Raw genomic sequence first — 20,661 nt, forward strand, 5'->3', positions numbered from 1 at the left:
TGCAATCTCCTCCCTCTGCTGACTTGATGGGTCAGTTTGCTACTTAGACAGATGCACATTCTTTGCTTAGGACAAGCCTGTTTAATAACTTTTACCTAGGCAGGACGGCCTGATTTTGAACAAGGAACATCATACAAGGGAAAAAAGCCAACATCATTCTGGGATGTTGTGATGAAGCGGGAATGTTCTTAATGTTTTCTCTGAATACAGTGTGGGTGCCTCAGTTTCCCCTATGCATTTCTTAAGTACCTAGGTGGTGGGATAAGGGGGTGTGATTGTTGCAGAGCCCTAGAGGGCAGGTGTGATGCTGTCTGCACAGAGAATGGCCAACACCCTGTTTCCTGGCCTCCTGATGGCCTGGGCCCCTCTCCTGCAAGGTGCCAGCTGAAAGTGTCGGAGAACAGAGATCAGGTGGCCTCCTTGCTCGGAGAAGAGACAAAATCCAGAGGAGGGGCTGGAGGGGTTTCAGGTTGGAGTTGGCTGGGGAGACGGGGGGAGGCCCAGAACCTGGGTCTGGGCTCCCCAGCCCCCAGATGGACCTGAATGACGGGTCCTGTTTTCTGTACCAACAAGCTTGGTTTTAGACCATGTTCCTGCTGTCTAATAAACCTTCTGTATTACTGGCTGGCTGAGAGTCCCGGGGAATCGCAGGAAGTGGGGGGTGCAGGGCCTGGACTGCCCCACACCCCAGGATAGATGTATTAGCAGGAGTGTTGTAAGTAAGAAAGGAGAAGGACGAAGTTTAAGGTTGTTACTTAGTTGTTACTTTTCAAAGGCTACCTCACAAGGCCTGTTGGCAGGCAGATTATTACAATAGGGTGCAGGGTGTGAATACAGGCTGCTTTGGTTTACACCCCTTCCCCTGCTGTCCCCTCGGGCGGGCAGGGAGACAGAGGCAGCCCGGGTTGGTATCTGCAGGACACACAGGAAGGGGCAGGAGCAGCTGGAGGCAGGACTCGGGGAGAACAAAGGGGCGGGGGGAGCCAGCCCCGGGCTCTGCCCCCGTCCGCTCCGGAGCCAGAGACCCCAGGTGCCCGAGAGCCCCCGTGGGAAGCGCTGGGGCCGGGCAGGAACGTGACTCTCTGCCCCGGGGAGCCCCAGACGCTGCAGCCCCCGGGGGTCGGCCCCGGCACGGCTGGGATGGGGGGAGGCGTCAGGAGGGGAGAAGCCGGAGCTTGGGGCGGGGGGGGGGATGCTGAACTGTCTCTGTGCAGCCAGGACATGCCCGGGGGAAGGGGCAGAAGGGAATTAAAGGCAGGGGCTGACCTGGCAGGGCAGATTCCCCGAGCACAAAGGTGGGTCGCGGGGGAGGCTCCGCCGTTGCACTCGGGGGTCTGGCCCCGCTTGCCCTGGGGGCGCAGAGAGCCCCTGAACCCCACGCCGGGCTCTAGGTCCGCCTCTTCCCGGCCCTGCTCCGCCCCATCCCCGGGCCCCGCCGCGGCCTGGTGAGACCCCTCCGGGCCCGCTGCGCCCCCTCTCTGGGGGTCCCCCCCCGCCCGCCGTGATACCCCTTCCTCCCCCCGCCCGCCGGATACCCCTCCGTCCCCCCCCCCGCCGGGATACCCCCCTGCCCGCGGGAGACCCCTTCCTCCCCCCGCCCGCCGGATACCCCTCCGTCCCCCCGCCCGCCGGGATACCCCCCCGCCCGCCGTGATACCCCTTCCTCCCCCCGCCCGCCGGATACCCCTCCGTCCCCCCCCCCGCCGGGATACCCCCCCGCCCGCGGGAGACCCCTTCCTCCCCATCCCCCCCCGGGATACCCCTTCCTCCCCACGCCCGCCGGATACCCCTCCGTGTCCCCCCCCCCGCCGGGATACCCCCCTGCCCGCGGGAGACCCCTTCCTCCCCCCGCCCGCCGGATACCCCTCCATCCCCCCCCCGCCGGGATACCCCCCCGCCCGCGGGAGACCCCTTCCTCCCCTTCCTCCCCCCGCCTGCCGGATACCCCTCCGTCCCCCCCCCCCGCCGGGATACCCCCCTGCCCGCGGGAGACCCCTTCCTCCCCCTGCCCGCTGGATACTCCTCCGTCCCCCCCCCTCCGCCGGGGTACGCCCCTGCCCGCGGGAGACTCCTTCCTCCCCATCCCCCACCGGGATACCCCTTCCTCTCCCCCCGCCGGGATACCCCTTCCTCCCCCCGCCCGCCGGATACCCCTCCGTCCCCCCCCTCCGCCGGGATACCCTCCTGCCCGCGGGAGACCCCTTCCTCCCCATCCCCCGCCGGGATACCCCTTCCTCTCCCCCCGCCTGGATACTGCTTCCTCCCCCCGCCTGCCGGATCCCCACTGTCCCCCCCCGCCGGGATACCCCTTCCTCCCCCCGCCTGCAGGAGACTCCTCCGTCCCCCCCGCTAGGATACCCCCCCCCCGCCCATGGGAGACCCCTTCCTCCCCATCCCCCGCCTGCGGTATACCCCTTCCTCTCCATCCCCCATTGGGATGCCCCTTCCTTCCCCACCCCCCCCCCCGCTGGGATACGTCCCTGCCCTCCCACATCAGACCTCGCCCCCACCTGCCGAGTCCCACCTCACACCCCCTTCCCTGCAAGACCCTCTCCCGGGTCCCGGCTCGACCCCAGTCCCCTGTCAGATCCCCCCACCTGCCGGGTCCCTCCTCACCCGCCCCGGCCATGTCAGTACCCTACACCTGCCGGGTCCCACCTCGTCCCCCATCCCCTGCCAGACTCTCCCCTGCCTGCTGGGTCCCTCTTCACCCCCCTTTTCTTCCGAGACACCCTCCTGGTCCCGCCTCGCTCCCCCACCCTCCGTGTCCCACCTCACCCCCCTGTTCTGTGCAAGACCCTCTCCGGGGTTCTGGCTTGTCCCCCCTCCTCCACCAGACCCCCACCGCCTGCTAGGTCCCTCCTCACCCTCGCTTCCCTTTGAGACCCCCACCCTGCCAACCGGGTCATGCCTCGTCCCCCCTCCCCCACTAGACCCTCCTCTGCCTGCTGGGTCCCTCCATACCCCACCTTCCTTGGGAGATCCCCTCCCGGGTCTTGCCTCGCTCCCCCTCCCCAAACAGACCCGCCCGCCGGGTCCTACCTCACCCCTCCTCTTCCCTGTGAGACCCCCTCCCCTGCCCGCCAGGTCCCTCCTCACCTGCCAGGTCCCTCCTCACCCCCTCTTCCCGGCGAGACCCCATCCCTGCCAGCCAGCCAGGTCCTGCCTTGCCCCGTCAGAACCCCCCTGACCTGCTGGGTCCCTCCTCGCCCCCCTCCAGTGCCAGACCCTCCCCTGGCCGCCGGGTCCCTCCTTACCCCCCCTTCCCTGCGAGAACTGCCTCCCCGCCTGCAGAGTCCCGCCTCGCCCCCCTCCCTTACCATACCCCCCCCCCGCACCTACCAGGTTCCTCCTCACATCCCCTTCCCCTTGAGACCCCACTGGCATGCCTGGTCCCTCCTGATTCCCCCTCCCTCACAAGACTCCCCGTCCACTCTGTCCCTCCGCATCCTATCCCTCTCGCCAGGAAGAAGGGGGAAGAGGAGAGGAGAGATGGTGAACGGGGGGGAGCCTGGGGCTGGAGAGGTGAGGCAGGGAGCTAGCCTCCCCCAGGAGAAGCTTCATCCTCCACCCATGCTTTCCCTGTCTCTGCCACTTCCTCTCAAATGCTGATAGAAATTCCCTCTAGTGCTTCCCCTGTTCTCTCCCTGTCTGGCAGACTCTAGGGTGTCTCTCTGCAGGAAAAGGGCCTGGGGGAATTGAGATGTGAAATGAACTAAAGCCTGTTCTGAAACCTCCACAACTGCCCTTCTCGCCCTGCCAGGCTGCAGAACGATGCCCACGTCTCGCTCCAGCTCACCCCATCCTCCCACGGGACAGGGGAGAGAAATGCCAGCTCAGGTAGGGCTTATCGGAGGGTGGCTGATGGGTTCCTGCTGGAGGGAGAGGGACAGCAAATACACCAGAGATGGGAAGTTTGGTTTGTATTTTGGAGCAGGGCAGGAAATGCCCAGGGTGGAGAAAGGGAGGAGACCAGGGTGTGGCAAACCTTCCGGGACTAGTTTAATAAGTGGCTTAGAGTCTAGGAACAGATTCATGAGGTTCGGAGGTGGAAATGTCCTAAATTGTGGAAGAGGAAACAACCCACCTAGATGGGGCTAGGAAAAATGGCCAGACTCCCAGTGCTGGAGCCTGACCTGACTCACCAGCAGCTGCTGTGAGATATGAAGGGGGCACCCACCAGTCAGGCTTAGGGGAGATGACTCTTCCCTCATATCCAGTTCCTCACAATGAGGAGGGTGTTGGGCTTCCTAGCCATGTCATGGTGATGTCGTGGTGGGCATCTGCTATAGACCACCAGACCAGGAGGATGAGGTAGACGAGGCTTTCTTCGGACAACTAACAGAAGTTTCCAGATCACAGGCCCTGGTTCTCATGGGGGACTTCAATCACCCTGACATCTGCTGGGAGAGCAATACAGCAGGGCACAGACAATCTAGAAAGTTTTTGGAGAATGCTGGGGACAACTTCCTGGTGCAAGTGCTGGAGGAACCGGCTAGGAGCCATGCTCCTCTTGACCTGCTGCTCACAAACAGGGAAAAATTAGTAGGGGAAGTAGAAGTGAGTGACAACCTGGGCAGCAGTGATCTACAGATGGTCGACTTCAGGATCCTGACAAAAGGAAGAAAGGAGAGCAGCAGAATACGGACCTTGGACTTCAGAAAAGCAGACTTAGACTCCCTGAGGGAACTGATGGGCAGGATCCCCTGGGAGAATAACATGAGGGGGAAAGGAGTCCAGGAGAGCTGGCTGTATTTTAAAGAGGCCTTATTGAGGATGCAGGAACAAACCATCCCGATGTGTAGAAAGAATAGCAAATATGGCAGGCAACCAGCTTGGCTTAACAGAGAAATCTTTGGTGAGCTTGAACACAAAAAGGAAGCTTACAAGAAATGGAAACTTGGACAGATGACTAGGGAGGAGTATAAATATGTGCTCGAGTGTGCAGGGGTGTAATCAGGAAGGCCAAATCACAACTGGAGTTGCAGCTAGCAGGGGAAGCGAAGGGTAACAAGAAGGGTTTCCACTGGTATGTCAGCAACAAGGGAAAAGTGTGGGACCCTTACTGAATGGGGGAGTCAGCCTAGTGACAGATAATGTGGAAAAAGCTGAAGTACTCAATGCTCTTTTTGCCTCGGTCTTCACAGACAAGGGCAGCTCCCAGACTGCTGCACTGGGCAGCACAGTATGGGGAGGGGTGAGCAGCCCTCCGTGGTGAAAGAACAGGTTAAGGGCTATTTAGAAAAGCTGGACATATACAAGTCCATGGGACGGATGCGCTGCATCCGAGGGTGCTGAGGGAGTTGGCGGATGTGATTGCAGACCCATTGGCCATTATCTTTGAAAACTCATGGCGATCGGGGGAGGTCCCAGACGATTGGAAAAAGGCTAATGTAGTGCCCATCTTTAAAAAAGGGAAGAAGGAGAATCTGGGGAATTACAGACCGATGAGCCTCACCTCAGTCCCTGGAAAAATCATGGAGTAGGTCCTTGAGGAATCCATTTTGAAGCACTTGGAGGAGAGGACGGTGATCAGGAACAGTCAACATGGATTCACCAAGGGCAAGTCATGCCTGACCAACCTGATTGCCTTCTATGATGAGATAACTGACTCTGTGGATATGGGAAAAGCATTGGACATGATATGTCTGGACTTTAGCAAAGCTTTTGATATGATCTCGCACAGTATTCTTGCCAGCAAGCTAAAGAAGTATGGGCTGGATGAATGGACTATAAGGTGGACAGAAACCTGGCTAGATCATTGGGCTCAACGGGTAGCGATCAACGGTTTGATGTCTAGATGGCAGCCAGTATCAAGCGGAGTGCCTCACGGGTCGGTTCTGGAGCCAGTTTTTTCAACATCTTCATTAATGATCTGGATGATGGGATGGATTGCACCCTCAGAAAGTTTGCGGATGACACTAAGCTGGGGGTAGAGGTAGATACACTGGAGGGTAGGGATAGGGTCCAGATGAGAAGCTGGATATGAGTCAGCAGTGTGCCCTAGTTGCCAAGAAGGCTAACAGCCTATTGGTCTGCATTAGTAGAAGCATTGCCAGCAGATCGAGGGAAGTGATTATTCCCTTCTATTCAGCACTCGTGAGCCCACACCTGGAGTACTGCTTCCAGTTTTGGGTGCCCCACTACAGAAAGGAGGTGGACAAATTGGAGAGAGTCCAGCGGAGGACAACGACAATAATTAGGGGGCTGGGGCACATGACTTATGAGGAGAGGCTGAGGGAACTTGGCTTATTTAGTCTGCAGAAGAGAAGAGTGAGGGGGGATTTGATAGCAGCCTTCAACTACCTGAAGGGGGGTTCCAAAGAGGATGGAGCTCAGCTGTTCTCAGTGATGCAGATGACAGAACAAGGAGCAATGGTCTCAAGATGCAATGGGGGAGATCTAGGTTGGATATTAGGAAAAACTATTTCACTAGGAGGGTGGTAAAGCCTTGGAATGAGTTACCTGGAGACGTGGTGGAATCTCCATCCTTAGAGGTTTTTAAGGCCTGGCTTGACAAAGCCCTGGCTGGGATGATTTAGTTGAGGTTGGTCCTGCTTTGATCAGGTAGTTGGACTAGATGACCTCCTGAGGTTTCTACCAACCCTAATCTGCTAGCATCAGCTGTATCAGTCTCTGGCTAATAGGTGTGTGATGGATCTGCTGAGAGAGGAGGGGCTCTCTCTTCGTCCTCTCACCCTGATGTTTTCTGGATGCTCTAATACTTGATAAGTTCAAGCAGGCTAGGTCCATCAATGGCTATTAGCTTGGATGGGCAGGGATCGTGTCCCTAGCCCCTGTTTGCCAGAAGCTGGGAATGGGCAACAGGGGATAGATCACTGACGATTACCTGTTCTGTTCATTCCCTCTGAAGGACCTAGCATTGGCCACTGTTAGAAGATACTGGGCTAAATGGACCTTTGGTCTGACCTAGTAATGGCTGCTCCTATGAGCGGTGTGCGGGTAGGACTCTGTTGACTGCAAGCCACCCAGAGCATCCATTTGATTGGCTCCTTTCCCCATTGAATAGTGGGGCTGTGAGTGGGGCAGCAGGTACTGACTGTTGGACTCTTTCTCTTTCAGGGGCCGGTGACCTTCGAGGAGGTGGCTGTGTATTTCACCAAGGAAGAGTGGGCTCTGCTGGACCCCGCTCAGAGAGCCCTCTGCAGAGACGTCATGCAGGAGAACTATGAGAATGTGACCTCGCTGGGTAAGGATTCCTGTCCCCTCGGTTCTTAGAAGGGGAAAGCAGAGTTATGGTTCACAACACTCCACAATGCAACCTCTTCTCTGTCCTATTTCAGCTTCACCCCGACAAGCCACTGGCCCACATATTAACACTCTGCCCTCCCCGCTACAGTACAGTCTGGGAACATTTCACAGGGGCAGTTCAGCACAAAGTCTAACAACTTCACTTTGCTAAGGCCAAACTTGAATTTAGGTCCAGCATAAAGAACAGAAGCTTCTGACCCCTGGCTGGGACTAAAACACTGAACCTACTCCAAACTCACCAGCTCAGACTTGCAAAGTGGTATCACCCCTTTACCAGGGAAGTGGCGCAGGCCGAGGGATGTTCTGGCTGCTTCTTCCTGCAGCCCCCATTGGCCAGGGATGGCGAACTGCAGCCAGTGGGAGCTGCGATCGGCCGAACCTGCGGACGCCTCAGGTAGACAAACCGGCCCAGCCTGCCAGTGACTTTCCCTGATGGGCTACATGCCAAAGGTTGCAAAGTTTTTGACACGGTCTCCCACAGTATTCTTGTCAGCAAGTTAAAGAAGTATGGGCTGGATGGATGCACTATAAGGTGGGTAGAAAGTTGGCTAGATTGTCGGGCTCAACAGGTAGTGATCAATGGCTCCATGTCTAGATGGCAGCCGGTATCAAGTGGAGTGCCCCAAGGGTCGGTCCTGGGGCTGGTTTTGTTCAATATCTTCATAAATGATCTGGAGGATGGTATAGATTGCACTTTCAGCAAATTTGCAGATGATACTAAACCAGGAGGAGTGGTAGATACAGTGGCAGGTAGGGATAGGTTACAGAGGGACCTAGACAAATTGGAGGATTGGGCCAAAAGAAATCTGATGAGGTTCAACAAGGACAAGTGCAGAGTCCTGCACTTAGGACGGAAGAATCCCATGCACCGCTACAGACTAGGGACCGAATGGCTAGGCAGCAGTTCTGCGGAAAAGGACCTAGGGGTGACAGTGGACGAGAAGCTGGATATGAGTCAACAGTGTGCCCTTGTTGCCAAGAAGGCCAATGGCATTTTGGGATGTATAAGTAGGGGCATAGTCAGCAGATCGAGGGACGTGATCGTTCCCCTCTATTCAACATTGGTGAGGCCTCATCTGGAGTACTGTGTCCAGTTTTGGGCCCCACACTACAAGAAGGATGTGGAAAAATTGGAGAGAGTCTAGCGAAGGGCAACAAAAATGATTAGGGGTCTGGAACACATGACGTATGAGGAGAGGCTGAGGGAACTGGGATTGTTTAGTCTGCAGAAGAGAAGAATGAGGGGGGATTTGATAGCTGCTTTCAACTACCTGAAAGGGGGTTCCAAAGAGGATGGTTCTAGACTATTCTCAGTGGTAGAAGATGACAGGACAAGGAGTAATGGTCTCAAGTTGCAGTGGGGGAGGTTTAGGTTGGATATTAGGAAAAACTTTTTCACTATGAGGGTGGTAAAACACTGGAATGCGTTACCTAGGGAGGTGGTAGAATCTCCTTCCTTAGAAGTTTTTAAGGTCAGGCTTGACAAAGCCCTGCCTGGGATGATTTAACTGGGGATTGGTCCTGCTTAGAGCAGCGGGTTGGACTAGATGACCTCCTGAGGTCCCTTCCAACCCTGATATTCTATGATTCTATGATTCTATGATCCCTGGTCTATAGGATTGCCTTTATCTGTAGGGCAATAAGGCCTAATGGCCAGAGACATTTGGGTTGCCCTGATCCTCATGGTGTTATGGCCTAGTAGCCAGGATCAATGTCAAGGACAATGGGTTGCCACCTTGGGGTGCGTGGAGGCCGGGGTAGGGGGACCCAGGCCCTCCTGCTCCACCAGGTCCCAGCCCAGGGCCCTGTCTGTGGCAAGTGTCTCTGCTATTGAGTCAGCAGGGAGCCGACTGCAACATGCTGAGTGTTCTCAACCCTTCGACTGGCATCCTCCCTCGGCTACTTCCTACTACGTCTCTGGTAGTCATGTTTTGGGCGTCTGCAAGGTTCCTGGATTTGTCAGTGTGGAGGCTCCCAGCGATCCTGGGTTTTCCCAGACATCTGCTGGAGTCTGGGTCTCCACCTGGGTCTTGGTGGCCCTTGCTCCTGCTGTCAGAGCCTCTGGGGCTTCCTGGTCTGGAGCCTGCAGCGAGTGTCCTTCCTCTTCAGTTGTCAGCCCAGGCTGAGCTGAGCTTCTCCCCTTTATACTCCTGCTACATTTGGAGCATGCCCAGTAGGGCTTGGTGGGCGGGGCTTCCATAGCCCACAATGCAGAGTCAACCGGCCAGACAAAACAGGCATCCTGGCTCGTAAAAAACAAAATATGTTATGGAAACAGCAGCTGAGAAATCAACCTTCACTGCAGCAGTTCTCAAACTGTGGGGCGGGACCCCAAAGTGGGTCGCGACCCAGTTTTAATGGGGTCGCCTGGTCTGGTATTTAGACATGCTGGGGTCCAGGGCCGAAGCCCGAGCCACGCCCCCCTGGGCCAAAGCCCAAAGACGTTGTCCCTGGGGAATGGGGCTTGGGCTTTGGCTTCAGCGCTTGGGCTTTGCTGCCCCCCACCCTGCCCCTCCCCCAGGATGGTGGGACTTGGACTTTGCTCCTTCCCTCCCCCCGCCCATGGGGGCTGGGCACCGGCGGGCTCAGGCTTCAGTCCCTCTTCCTGGGGCCGTGTAGTAATTTCTGTTGTCAGAAGGGGGTTGTGGTGCAATGAAGTTTGAGAATTGTTGCTTTACTGTGTGCGATGGCCTTCAAATACCCATATGACTGCCAGTGGTGAAAGCCGAAAGGAAGCCACTGGCATGAACACTGAAGTGCTCAACACCAAGAGAAAAACCAAACTTGGTTTTTGGAATGTACGGACAATGTACGAGAAAAGGGAAGCTAGCTCAGGTCCCAGCAGAGATGAGACGCTACAGCTCACACATCCTGGGTGTCAGCGAGAGCAGATGGACAGGATCAGGAAGATTAACAACAGACCTCAGTAGAAACTTTGCTGTATTCTGGACGGGATGATGGACAACACCATGAAAGTGTTGCCATCCTTTGAAGAAGGGAGTGGAGCGGTCCCTGCTTGAGTGGAAATCCATCTGCAGCAGAATTATGAGAGCCAGACTGAAAGGGAAACACAATAACATCACCCTGATTCAGTGCTACGCTCCGACAAATGACTGTGATGAAGAAGCAAAGGACAAATTCTACCTTATGCTACAGGAGGAGTTAGAGGGAGTACCACGGCACGACCTATCGTCATGGGAGACCTGAATGCCAAGGTCGGTAAGGAGAACAGTGCCAGAGGAATGGGAAGACATGGGTGTGGCACGATGAATGAAAACAGAGAGAGAGGCTTGTTGATTTCTGCAATGTGAAGGATCTAGTCATTGAGGGAACCCTATTTCAACATCGTGAAATTCACAAGCTGACGTGGTGTTCTCCAAATGGCAGAGATAAGAACCAGATTGACCATATGATGATCGATGGCAAATGGCGACACTCACTGACAGATGTGAAAGTGAGAAGGGGAGCGGATGTTGGCAGCGGCCACCACCTTGTGATAGCCTCCATCAAGCTAAAACTGAGACGTGTGGGGCCACCAAACAAGGGACATAGCCATTATGATGTTGACAAGCTAAAGTCCCCTGAAATACAGAAAGCCTTCATTCTGCAGTGAAAGAACAGGTTTCAGACACTTGCAGACATTGATGAAGAGGAGGAGAAGGCAGATGAGGAGATCAACAAGAAATGGGACAAAGTAAAAACAATCTATGAACAGAGCAGTGAAGCCTGTCTAAGCCAGAGGCAGAAGAGAAGAAAGGAGTGGATTATACCCAGCACATGGAACACCATAGAAACCAGACGAGCCCTGAAAAAAGTTTAACATAAAATCCCAGAAGCTAAAGGACAAATACTATGAGCAGTATAGCAAGGCACACCGGGAGATCAAACGCCTTGTGAGAGCAGACAATCGACATTATATTGATAATCTAGCAACACAAGCCAGGGAGGCAACTGCTCATCTACAAAACCTTATCAGTGGTAAATGGCAGACACCAACAAACACTCTCATCAGGGACACAGAAGGCCACCTACTGACAACATCCGATGAAGTGAGCTGTAGCTCACGAAAGCTCATGCTCAAATAAATTGGTTTGTCTCTAAGGTGCCACAAGTACTCCTTTTCTTTCTACTGACAACAGAAAAAGAACAAGAAATGCACTGGACAGAGCATTTCAAAGAATTGCTGGACAGGGATCCACCTATAGAGGAAGCAAACATCCAGGAGGCAGAAGAAGATCTTGATATCAACACAGACACCCCAACAAAGCAAGAGATCATTCAAGCCATCAAATCCTTAAAAAATGGCATGGTATCACACGTTTATCTGTGCCAAGCAAGGTATTGGGTAAGATCATAGTCCAGCTTATATCAGAGGCAGTTGATAGCGTTCTCAGAAAAGAGCAAGCCGGTTTTCGGAAAGGGCGTGCATGCACAGACCAGATCTTCACTCAACAAAACATGATAGAACAATGCTTAGAATGGCAATGGCAACTCTACATAAACTTCTTAGACTTTGAGAAGGCTGTTGATAGCATTCACAGGACCGGCCTATGGAACATATTGTATAATCAACATTATCAAAAGCATCTATTCCAACTTCACATGCAGTGTTGATCACAGTGAGCTCAGTTTTGAAGTCAGAACAGGAGTACATCAGGGGTGTGTCATGTCTGCAGTCCTCTTCGGCATTGCCCTGGTAATGCGACGTACAACAGAAGACGTTCCAAGAGGCATTAACTGGACACCCTTCTCATGCCTTGAAGACTTGGACTTTGCAGATTCTCTCGCTCTCCTATCACATACCCAACACCATATACAAGAAAAAACAACTCGACTCAACACATTCAGCCAACAAAATGGATTGAAAATCAACTGCAATAAGATAGATATCATGACCTTTAATATTGCCTTACCATCACTAGTCGAGATAGAGGGTCATGTTCTCACCAATATAGAAATATTCACATAACTGTGCAGCACCATCAGGCAGGACGGTGGAGCAAACCAGGACATCAGGAACAGAATCAATAAAGCCAGGAACACCTTCAGGAGCTTAAATACAGTCTGGAAATCATCAAAATATAACACCAAAACCAAACTCAAGATTTTATCAGAGCTGCGTACTTCCAACACTACTTTGTAGTGCAGAATGCTGGGGAATGACAAAGTCTGACACGTCCAAACTGTCTTCATTCCGTACAACCTGCCTCAGAAAAATCCTCCGTATCTTTTGTCCCACAGCAATCTCAAACCAAGACCGATTCACACAGTGCAGCCAAGAGGATCTGAGCCCCATCATTGCCGGGAGATGCTGGAGATGGATCGGTCATGTGCTTCAGATGGAAACTGATTCCATCATCAGAATAGCACTAAGATGGACACCTGAAGGCAAGCGAAAACGCGACCGCCTGAAAACAACATGGTGACGAGCTGTGGAAGCTGAGCTGAGAAACCTGGGGCACAGCTAGGGAACCGTTGAAAGACGTGCCAGAAACAGACAGGAGTGGAGGAGCTTCGTCACGCTGATGGGAGAACCTTTCCTGTTGCTGTAGCGAGTGTCTACAGTGACGCACCATAGCAAGACAGTCGCAGGGTCTCAGGTTTAGACAAGCCCTGGGATACGACATTCAGTGACACCCCCAGTCCCTCCTTTTCCTGACTGCGCTGAATCCCTCCAGCCTGTGGTCGCTGGTCCCGGCTTTCCTGCAAATGTCCGTGACGTTCCCCTCTGGTGTTATGTGGACCAGTGATCTGATAGGTCACTCCATTCCTTGACTCTGGGAGCCGGCCTTACCCTGCTCTGCTGTGAGAACCCCCTTTCCCCCCCGGGCTGTTCACGCACGGCCTCTGGCATTTAAGCTGCTCCTTGGATTGTGCAACCGAAAGACACTAGTGAATATCTCCAGTCCCAGACACAACCCAAGGGACCTCCATCTTGCAGTGTCCAGTTATGCCCGCTGGACGCTGCAAGCTTATATGAGCTTATATCAATTTCTTTGTTAAATTGACAAAGTCATATGTACCAGGCTAGTTATGCCAAGGGGAGTCTCTGACATGCTTCAAACCAAACGCACTGCTTCAGGTGGAATAAACAAACAGGTTTATAAACTATAAAGATAGATTTTTAAGTGATTATAAGTCAAAACATAACAAATCAGATTTGGTCAAATGAAACAGAAACAAAAGCAAAATGCATTCTAAGCTGCTCCAGGGCTGGAGCACCCACGGAAAAAAATTTGTGGGTGCTCTGCACCCACCGGGGAGATCACTGTTGCCAACTGCCAATCAGCTATTTAGCATGCACAGCCGCCCTCATCAGCTCTTTGTGTGGCTGCGGCCAATCAGCTGTTTGGCACAAAGTCCCACCTATCAGCTGTTTCCCCTGCAGCTGCTGAAGCTCCCAGTGGGCTCCCACTGCAAGCATGTGTGAGTCCTTTTAACGTTCAGGGCAGAGGGAGCTAGGCTGGGGGACAAGCAGCCAGGGCACGGCAGCTTCTGGGCTAGCTCTGGAGGGGTGGGGCAGATGGGTGGGCAGCCCCTCGGCAGGGGATTGCGGGGAGATGGATGGGCAGCCTCTCGGCTGGCCCCAGGAGTCTGCTGGGGAGAGTATGGGCCAGGGGGTTTCTCAAGGACTGAGCCAGCCATTCTCAGCCCACCCTGGTGTCTCCCCCAGGACCTGTGCTCCCCCTCCAGCCAGGAGAAACCAACTGCAGACCCCCTTAGTGCTGGGCAGAGGGACAAACCAAAGGACATGGCTCCTTTAAGAAAAGTTTGCCCTTGTGTCTGATGAGTGAACTTGGGCTGGGGCCAGCAGCTCACACCCTGCCTCCCCCACCCCCGTGCTCCGTCCAGCGAGTCGGGTGTGTCCAGCCGTGGCCAAAGGTGAGAGGGGCTTCACTGCAGCCCCTGGTGCAAATGAGCAGCCTCCCCCAGCCCGGACCCTGCCTGTGCCCGGACCCCTCCCAGGTGGGCTCTGGGGGCTCCCAACCCCTATGGTTCTGACCCAGGTCCCGGGGCTCTGCATCCCTTCCCCGTGTGTGGGGGATCGGGAGGGGGCAACACAGCCCCAGTACTTCTAGCCCCATCCTCCCCGTGGGCTCTTCTCCATGGCCGGCTCTCATGCCTGGGAAAGTAACGCTTGCCCAGCCCAAAGCTGCGTCCCCCGCCCCCATGCCCAGATCAAGCCTGCCTGAGCGGCTTTTCCTCCCAGAGAGGAAGTTTATCCCCTCCCACACCCATCAGCATCCCTTCCTCCCTGCGTCAGGAAGGATTGATTCCCTTCCCCTGGATCCATTCCCCGCAGTTCCCAGGGAATTCCTTCCCTTCCATCCACCTCCCTGTATCCGCTACATGTCAGGAGCTGCTGCCTCGCTTCACCTTGGGACACCTGAGCTCCTCCTGCTTCAGGGTGCCGGGCTGCAGCAGCCGGGTGGAGGAAGCAACCCCCCCAGCCCTCCCCCCTCCTTGGCCATGGTCCCACCAGGGACTCCCCACCCACAAAAGTTGCAGAGTGTGTGCGGGAGTTGGGGGTGGGCTGCAGCCCTGTGGACTGGGAGGAGCTGGAGCAACACAGCCTCGCCATACAGCAGGATGAAGGAATGGGCTGTTTCTATGCTGGGCTGTTGAATTAAATGTCTCTCTCTGGCTCAGGGTGGGCAGTTTCTGGGCTGGCCGCAGGGGGTGGGGCTGGGGGGAGACAGAGCTGCTTGGAGTGCGTGGGTGGGAGCGGGCGCTAAACAGAGCCACCAGGAGGTGGGGAGCAGAGAGAGATGGGAAAAGGGACACGGGTAGAGAGCAAGAACTGGGAAACATCAGGAAGGGGAGATACCAATGATAGACACACTTTCAATAACTAGAATGAAAGTGTATAAATATGTTGAAAATAGCCTCCCCTCAAAATTGGCAGAGCACCCCTCCAGCACACGCACCTCGCCCTTAAGGCAGGAAGGGGCAGAAAGGAGTGAGCGGCAGGTGGGAGGCATTTAGCAGAGGGGGTCAGCAAGAAGGAGGCATTCAGGGGGGTCTAGGAGGATGGAGCAGGAAGAGGTGGAGTGCGGGCAGGACTTTGGAGAAGGGGGCAGAGCCAGGATGGGGCACCCGCCGGCAAAACCAAAAGTCAGCACTTGTGTACCTGGGCCTTTTCCTTCCCCTGTGGAGGATGGACGAGAAGACCACTTGCGCCTCAAACTCCTTTATCCTTCTTCCCAGAGCCACGTAGTCCACAGTGATCTGCTCAAGGTCATTCTTGGCAGTATCACTGGTGCCCACGTGGAGAGGCAGGAAGAGTTAGTGATCTGAGGGCTTGATGAGTCTCGGCAGTCTCTCCGTCACATCGTGAATCCTAGCTTCTGGCAAGCAGCACGCTTCTCAGTTTTCCCGGTTGAGACTGCAGATAGATGACTCAGTCCCCACTTAGGAGGGAGTCCCCAACCACCACCACCCGCCTCCTTCTCTTGGGAGCGGTGGTTGTGGAACTCCCATCCTTAGGACAGTGCAGCTCATGCCTTCCAATCGGAGGAGTCTACTTCTGTTCCCTTCCCTCAGATGTATCATCTAGTCCACTTTCCGCATTAGTACCTGCAGAGAGAACATGAAAATGGTTGCTTACCTGTATCTGCGTTGCTGGTACAAGGGTGCTCCTCTTTCTTCTTCTGGAGGTTACATGCTGCCAATTTTCCTCACCGTCCTTCTGTCCCCACTGCGCAGCCTGCTCTGAATCTTCAGAAAGTTGTGCCCGCAGAAGCATATCCTGATGTCTGTCCAGGAAATCTTCATTTTATCTTATGGAACTCAGGGTTGATACTTGTTTCTCCAGTTCTTGAACCTTCTCTTCCAATATGGAGACCAGCTTGCATTTTGTACAGACAAAGCCGCTTCTGTCCTGTGGAAGAAAGACAAACATGGCACATCCTATGCAGGTCACAACAGCTGATCGCTCACCATCCATATTACCTTCCTTCTACGAGCTTCCTCAGCTGTTGCAGTTACTACTCAGAGAAGCCTGTAAGATGAAATCTTCAGCGGGCTCTCCCTAGGTGAACTCCCTCTGTTAGCCTTTCCACTGCCCTTTCCTACCTCTTGGCTTTGCCCCCGCTTCAGGGTCAGTTGAGCATTACTGAGTCTCTCCAAGCAAGGTTGAGCAATTCCCCTGGTGTGGCCCCATGCAAGTGAGTCACTGAATTGTAGCTTCCTTACTGGACAATGGCTGTTGATGGGTTGTTTGATACCCCATCTGGGCGTTGGTTACTTTCCTTGCTGTTGCCTCTGGGGAGCTAAGATCTGGCTGATTCCCCAATTTACAGCATGTCTCAGTGACAATCATACTACACAATTCTCATAACTTCATATGCATGAATGATTCACATGGATGGACAGAGAAATTACTTTCAACAGATCATAACCTTTCCCCTGATACCTTACAAGGCACGCTTTATACGTAAGATCATGATTATATGAAAATGAGGAATATGGGGGTTACAGTACACTCCACCAAGGTGTAGAATGTCACACTCTCCCATAATCTCAGTATTTCTCTCTGTGATTAAGAAGCAGGCCCAAGGTGACTTCCCCTCTGGCTGGAGTCTTTACTTCCTGGAACACGGAGTTACTGTCTCTGTGTTTTAGGAGCCCCTTTGCTGAGGAGTGTCTGTCTGTTTGTGTGTTCCCAGCAGAGATGAGGATAGCTAAATCCCTCATATGTGTCCACCTTGGAGCACCTGGAGATGTGCCTTAAGCATTTTACTGCTTTAAAATGGGCTGAGTTAAAACTGATAGGCTCTTTTTTGTGAGAAATGTCCTGTCAAGTTTCCTTCCCCACTCTGAACTCTAGGGTACAGATGTGGGGACCTGCATGAAAGACCCCCTAAGCTTATTCTTACCAGCTTAGGTTAAAAACTTCCTCAAGGTACAAACTTTGCCTAGTCCTTGAACCCTCACCACTAAGCGTGTTAAACAAAGAACAGGGAAAGAGCCCACTTGGAGACGTCTTCCCCCCAAAATATCCCCCCAAGCCCTACACCCCCTTTCCTGGGGAAGAAAAAGGAAAAGAATCACCCCTGTAAAATCAGGATGGTAAATACCTTACAGGGTAATCAGATTCAAAACATAGAGAATCCCTCTAGGCAAAACATTAAGTTACAAAAAGACACAAAACCAGGAATATACATTCCATTCAGCACAGCTATTTTACCAGCCATTAAACAAAAGGAAATCTAACGCATTTCTAGCCAGATTACTTACTAACTTAACAGAAGTTCTGAAGAGCATTCCTGACCTGGTCCCGGCAAAAGCATCACACAGACAGACAGACCCTTTGTTCCCCCCCCACTCCAGTTTTGAAAGTAACTTGTCTCCTCATTGGTCATTTTGGTCAGGTGCCAGTGAGGTTATCCTAGCTTCTTAACCCTTTACAGATGAAAGGGTTTTGCCTCTCGCCAGGAGGGATTTTATAGTTCTGTATACAGAAAGGTGGTTACCCTTCCCTTTATATTTCTGACATGTCCCATGAACTCCCCTGAACTCCCTTGTTTTCTATGCCCTGAGCAGGGTTTCCCATTTCCAAACCTGATGTGATCTCCCAGCTGGAACGAGGGGAGGAGCCGTGGGTCCTGGATCTCCAGGGCTCTGAGGAAGGAGAGATCCCGAGAGGCGCCTGCGCAGGTGAGGGATCATTAAACCAATTCAAATACACTCTGTGGCTGAAGGAAATACCTGGGACTCCCTAAAAAGGCCTTGGGAGCTCTCGGAGTTCAGGAGTATCCCCAGGAGGCCTTGTACCCTATGGGTAGCTATCGCTCACGGCTTCCTACCAATCCTGACTGACACCTGGTAGCAGGTGTCCCTCTCTGATGGGATGTGGAGGCAGAATTGTTCCCCTCCTCTCTCCCCTAAGGAGAAGAGTTTTGGAGAATTCAGGTTCTAGATTTTTTCTGTCTCTCCAGCTCTAATTTTGGTTTGTTTTCCCCTTTTCCACCCATTTCTGATGTTTCTCCCTGTGTCCTAGCAGGTGCTTGGATGGTGAATGAGAACGAGGAGCTGACTCCTCAGCAGGAAGATGCTGAGCAAGTGGAAGCGCGTGGGGGATTATCGCAAGGATCGAAAGGGAATGTGTCCAGGCGTTGTGTGAAGGGGAAAGCCTGTGAGAGCCACAACAGGCCAGAGAGGCAGCAGGGAAACCAGCTCAGGGAGAAAGTGGGCAAATCCATTAATTGTCAGGGGCCTCACCAGGACTCCCAGGAAAGCACAGACCAGCAGGGAATACCTACAGGAGAGAGAAAAAACACATGCACTGAGTGTGGGAAACACTTCACTCTGAACTCCACCCTTGTTAGACATCAGAGGATCCACATGGGAGAGTACCCCTACCAATGCTGTGAGTGTGGGAAACAGTTCAGCGAGAAATCAAACCTTATTACACATCAGACAAGCCACACAAGAGAGAGACCCTATGAGTGCTGTGAGTGTGGGAAAAGCTTCACTCGGCACTCATCCCTTACTAGACATCAGAGGATCCACACTGGGGAGAGACCTTATGAATTCTATGAGTGCGGGCAAAAGTTCACTCTGAGCTCATTCCTTATTAATCATCAGCGAATGCACATAGGAGAGCACCCCTATACATGCTGTGAGTGCGGGCAAACATTCACTCAGAGCTCAGCCCTATTTAAACATGAGAAGATCCACACAGGAGAGCGCAACTATGAATGCTCTGAGTGCGGGAAACAGTTCAGTGAGAAATCAAGCCTTAATAAACATCAGACAAGTCACACAGAAGAGAGACCCTATGAGTGCTGTGAGTGCGGCAAAAGTTACACTCGGAGCTCATCCCTTATTCGACATCAGAGGAGCCACACAGGAGAGAGACCGTATAAATGCTGTGAGTGCGGGAAAAGTTTCACTTTCAAATCAAACCTTAATATACATCAGAGAATTCACACAGGAGAGCGCCCCTATGAATGCCGTGAGTGTGGGAAACAGTTCACTTGGAGCACAGCCTTTCGTAAACATCAGAGAATCCACACAGGAGAGCAGTCCTATGAATGCCGTGAGTGCGGTCAAATGTTCCCTCAGAGCTCAGCCCTTCTTAAACATCAGAGAATACACACAAGAGAGAGACTCTATGAGTGCTGTGAGTGTGGGAAAAGCTTCACTCGGAGCTCATCCTTTATTAGACATCAGAGGGTTCACACAGGAGAGAGACCGTATCAATGCTGTGAGTGTGCGAAAAGCTTTGCTTTCAAATCAAACCTTAATAAACATCAGAGGGTCCACACAGGAGAGCGCCCCTACAAATGCTGTGAGTGCGGGAAACAGTTCAGTGAGAAATCAAACCTTATCACACATCAGATAGGCCACACAGGAGAGAGACCCTATGAATGCTGTGAGTGTGGGAAAAAGTTCACTCAGAGCTCAGGCCTCTTTCATCATCAGCGAATGCACACAGGAGAGCGACCCTATACATGCTGTGAGTGTGGGAAAAAGTTCACTCAGAGCTCAAGCCTTATTAATCATCAGAGAATCCACACAGGAGAGCGACCCTATGAATGCAGTGAGTGTGGGAAAAAGTTCACTCAGAGCTCAGGCCTTATTAATCATCAGAGAATGCATACAGGAGAGCGACCCTATATATGTTCTGAGTGCGGGAAAGCATTTCCTCATAACTCAGGCCTTATTAAACATCAGAGGATCCACACAGGAGAGAGACCTTATGAGTGCTCTGAGTGTGGGAAAAGCTTCACTGAGAACTCATCCCTTACTAGACATCAGAGGATCCACACAGGCGTGAGACCATATGAATGCTGTGAGTGCGGGAAAAGGTTCAGTTTCAAATCAGACCTTAATAACCATCAGAGGATCCACACAGGAGAGCGCCCCTATGAATGCCGCGAGTGCGGGAAACAATTCACTTGGAGCACAGGGCTTATTATTCATCAGAGAATCCACACAGGAGAGCGCCCCTATGAATGCTGTGAGTGCGGGAAAAGGTTCACTCAGAGCTCAAGTCTTATCAATCATCAGAGGATCCATACACGAGAGCAGCCTGTGAATCCTGTGAAAGCGGGAAAAGTTTCATCTGGAGCTCACACCTTAATAGACATCAGCGATTTCACACGCTAGAGACACACCATAAAACTTTGTGTAGGCAGAGAAAAGATTTTTTTAAAGACCTTTGCTAATTCCCACATAGCCACTTTTTAGGGCTGTTTGCACCATTTGCGTCACCCTGTTCTTTCAGCTCCCCCAGGTGAGTTGCCTGCTTTTTGTTTTGCAGGTTGCCCTTCTCTGGGGTGAATCCCGTGGTTTTTTCTACAACTCCCTTCTCCTGAGAGTCATCATGGGAGTGTGTCCCTCCTGCCAGGAGTGTCCGTCAGCCCCAGGTGGGGGAAATAG

General features: G+C 53.2%; 1 protein-coding gene across 1 annotated transcript; it reads left to right on the forward strand.

Moving 5' to 3' along the window:
• Nucleotides 1-7,100: 7,100 nt before the first annotated feature.
• Nucleotides 7,101-20,444, forward strand: LOC144258255 (uncharacterized). Its single transcript, XM_077806680.1, has 3 exons — nt 7,101-7,210; nt 17,818-17,931; nt 18,278-20,444. Exons 1-3 carry the CDS (start codon nt 7,177-7,179, stop codon nt 20,386-20,388), a joined length of 2,259 nt encoding a protein of 752 aa, XP_077662806.1. The 5' UTR covers nt 7,101-7,176; the 3' UTR covers nt 20,389-20,444.
• Nucleotides 20,445-20,661: the final 217 nt, after the last annotated feature.

This window comes from Eretmochelys imbricata, chromosome 28 (assembly GCF_965152235.1).
Source record: "Eretmochelys imbricata isolate rEreImb1 chromosome 28, rEreImb1.hap1, whole genome shotgun sequence".
Taxonomy (NCBI): domain Eukaryota; kingdom Metazoa; phylum Chordata; order Testudines; family Cheloniidae; genus Eretmochelys; species Eretmochelys imbricata.

What these genes read in the sequence shown, in the direction of transcription:
- LOC144258255 (XM_077806680.1), top strand. Translation starts at nt 7,177, where the DNA reads ATGCAGGAGAACTATGAGAATGTGACCTCGCTGG. An exon ending in TGAGAATGTGACCTCGCTGG is followed by an intron (nt 7,211 to 17,817) that starts GTAAGGATTCCT and finishes TGCCCTGAGCAG; the next exon opens with GGTTTCCCATTTCCAAACCT. An exon ending in CCCGAGAGGCGCCTGCGCAG is followed by an intron (nt 17,932 to 18,277) that starts GTGAGGGATCAT and finishes GTGTCCTAGCAG; the next exon opens with GTGCTTGGATGGTGAATGAG.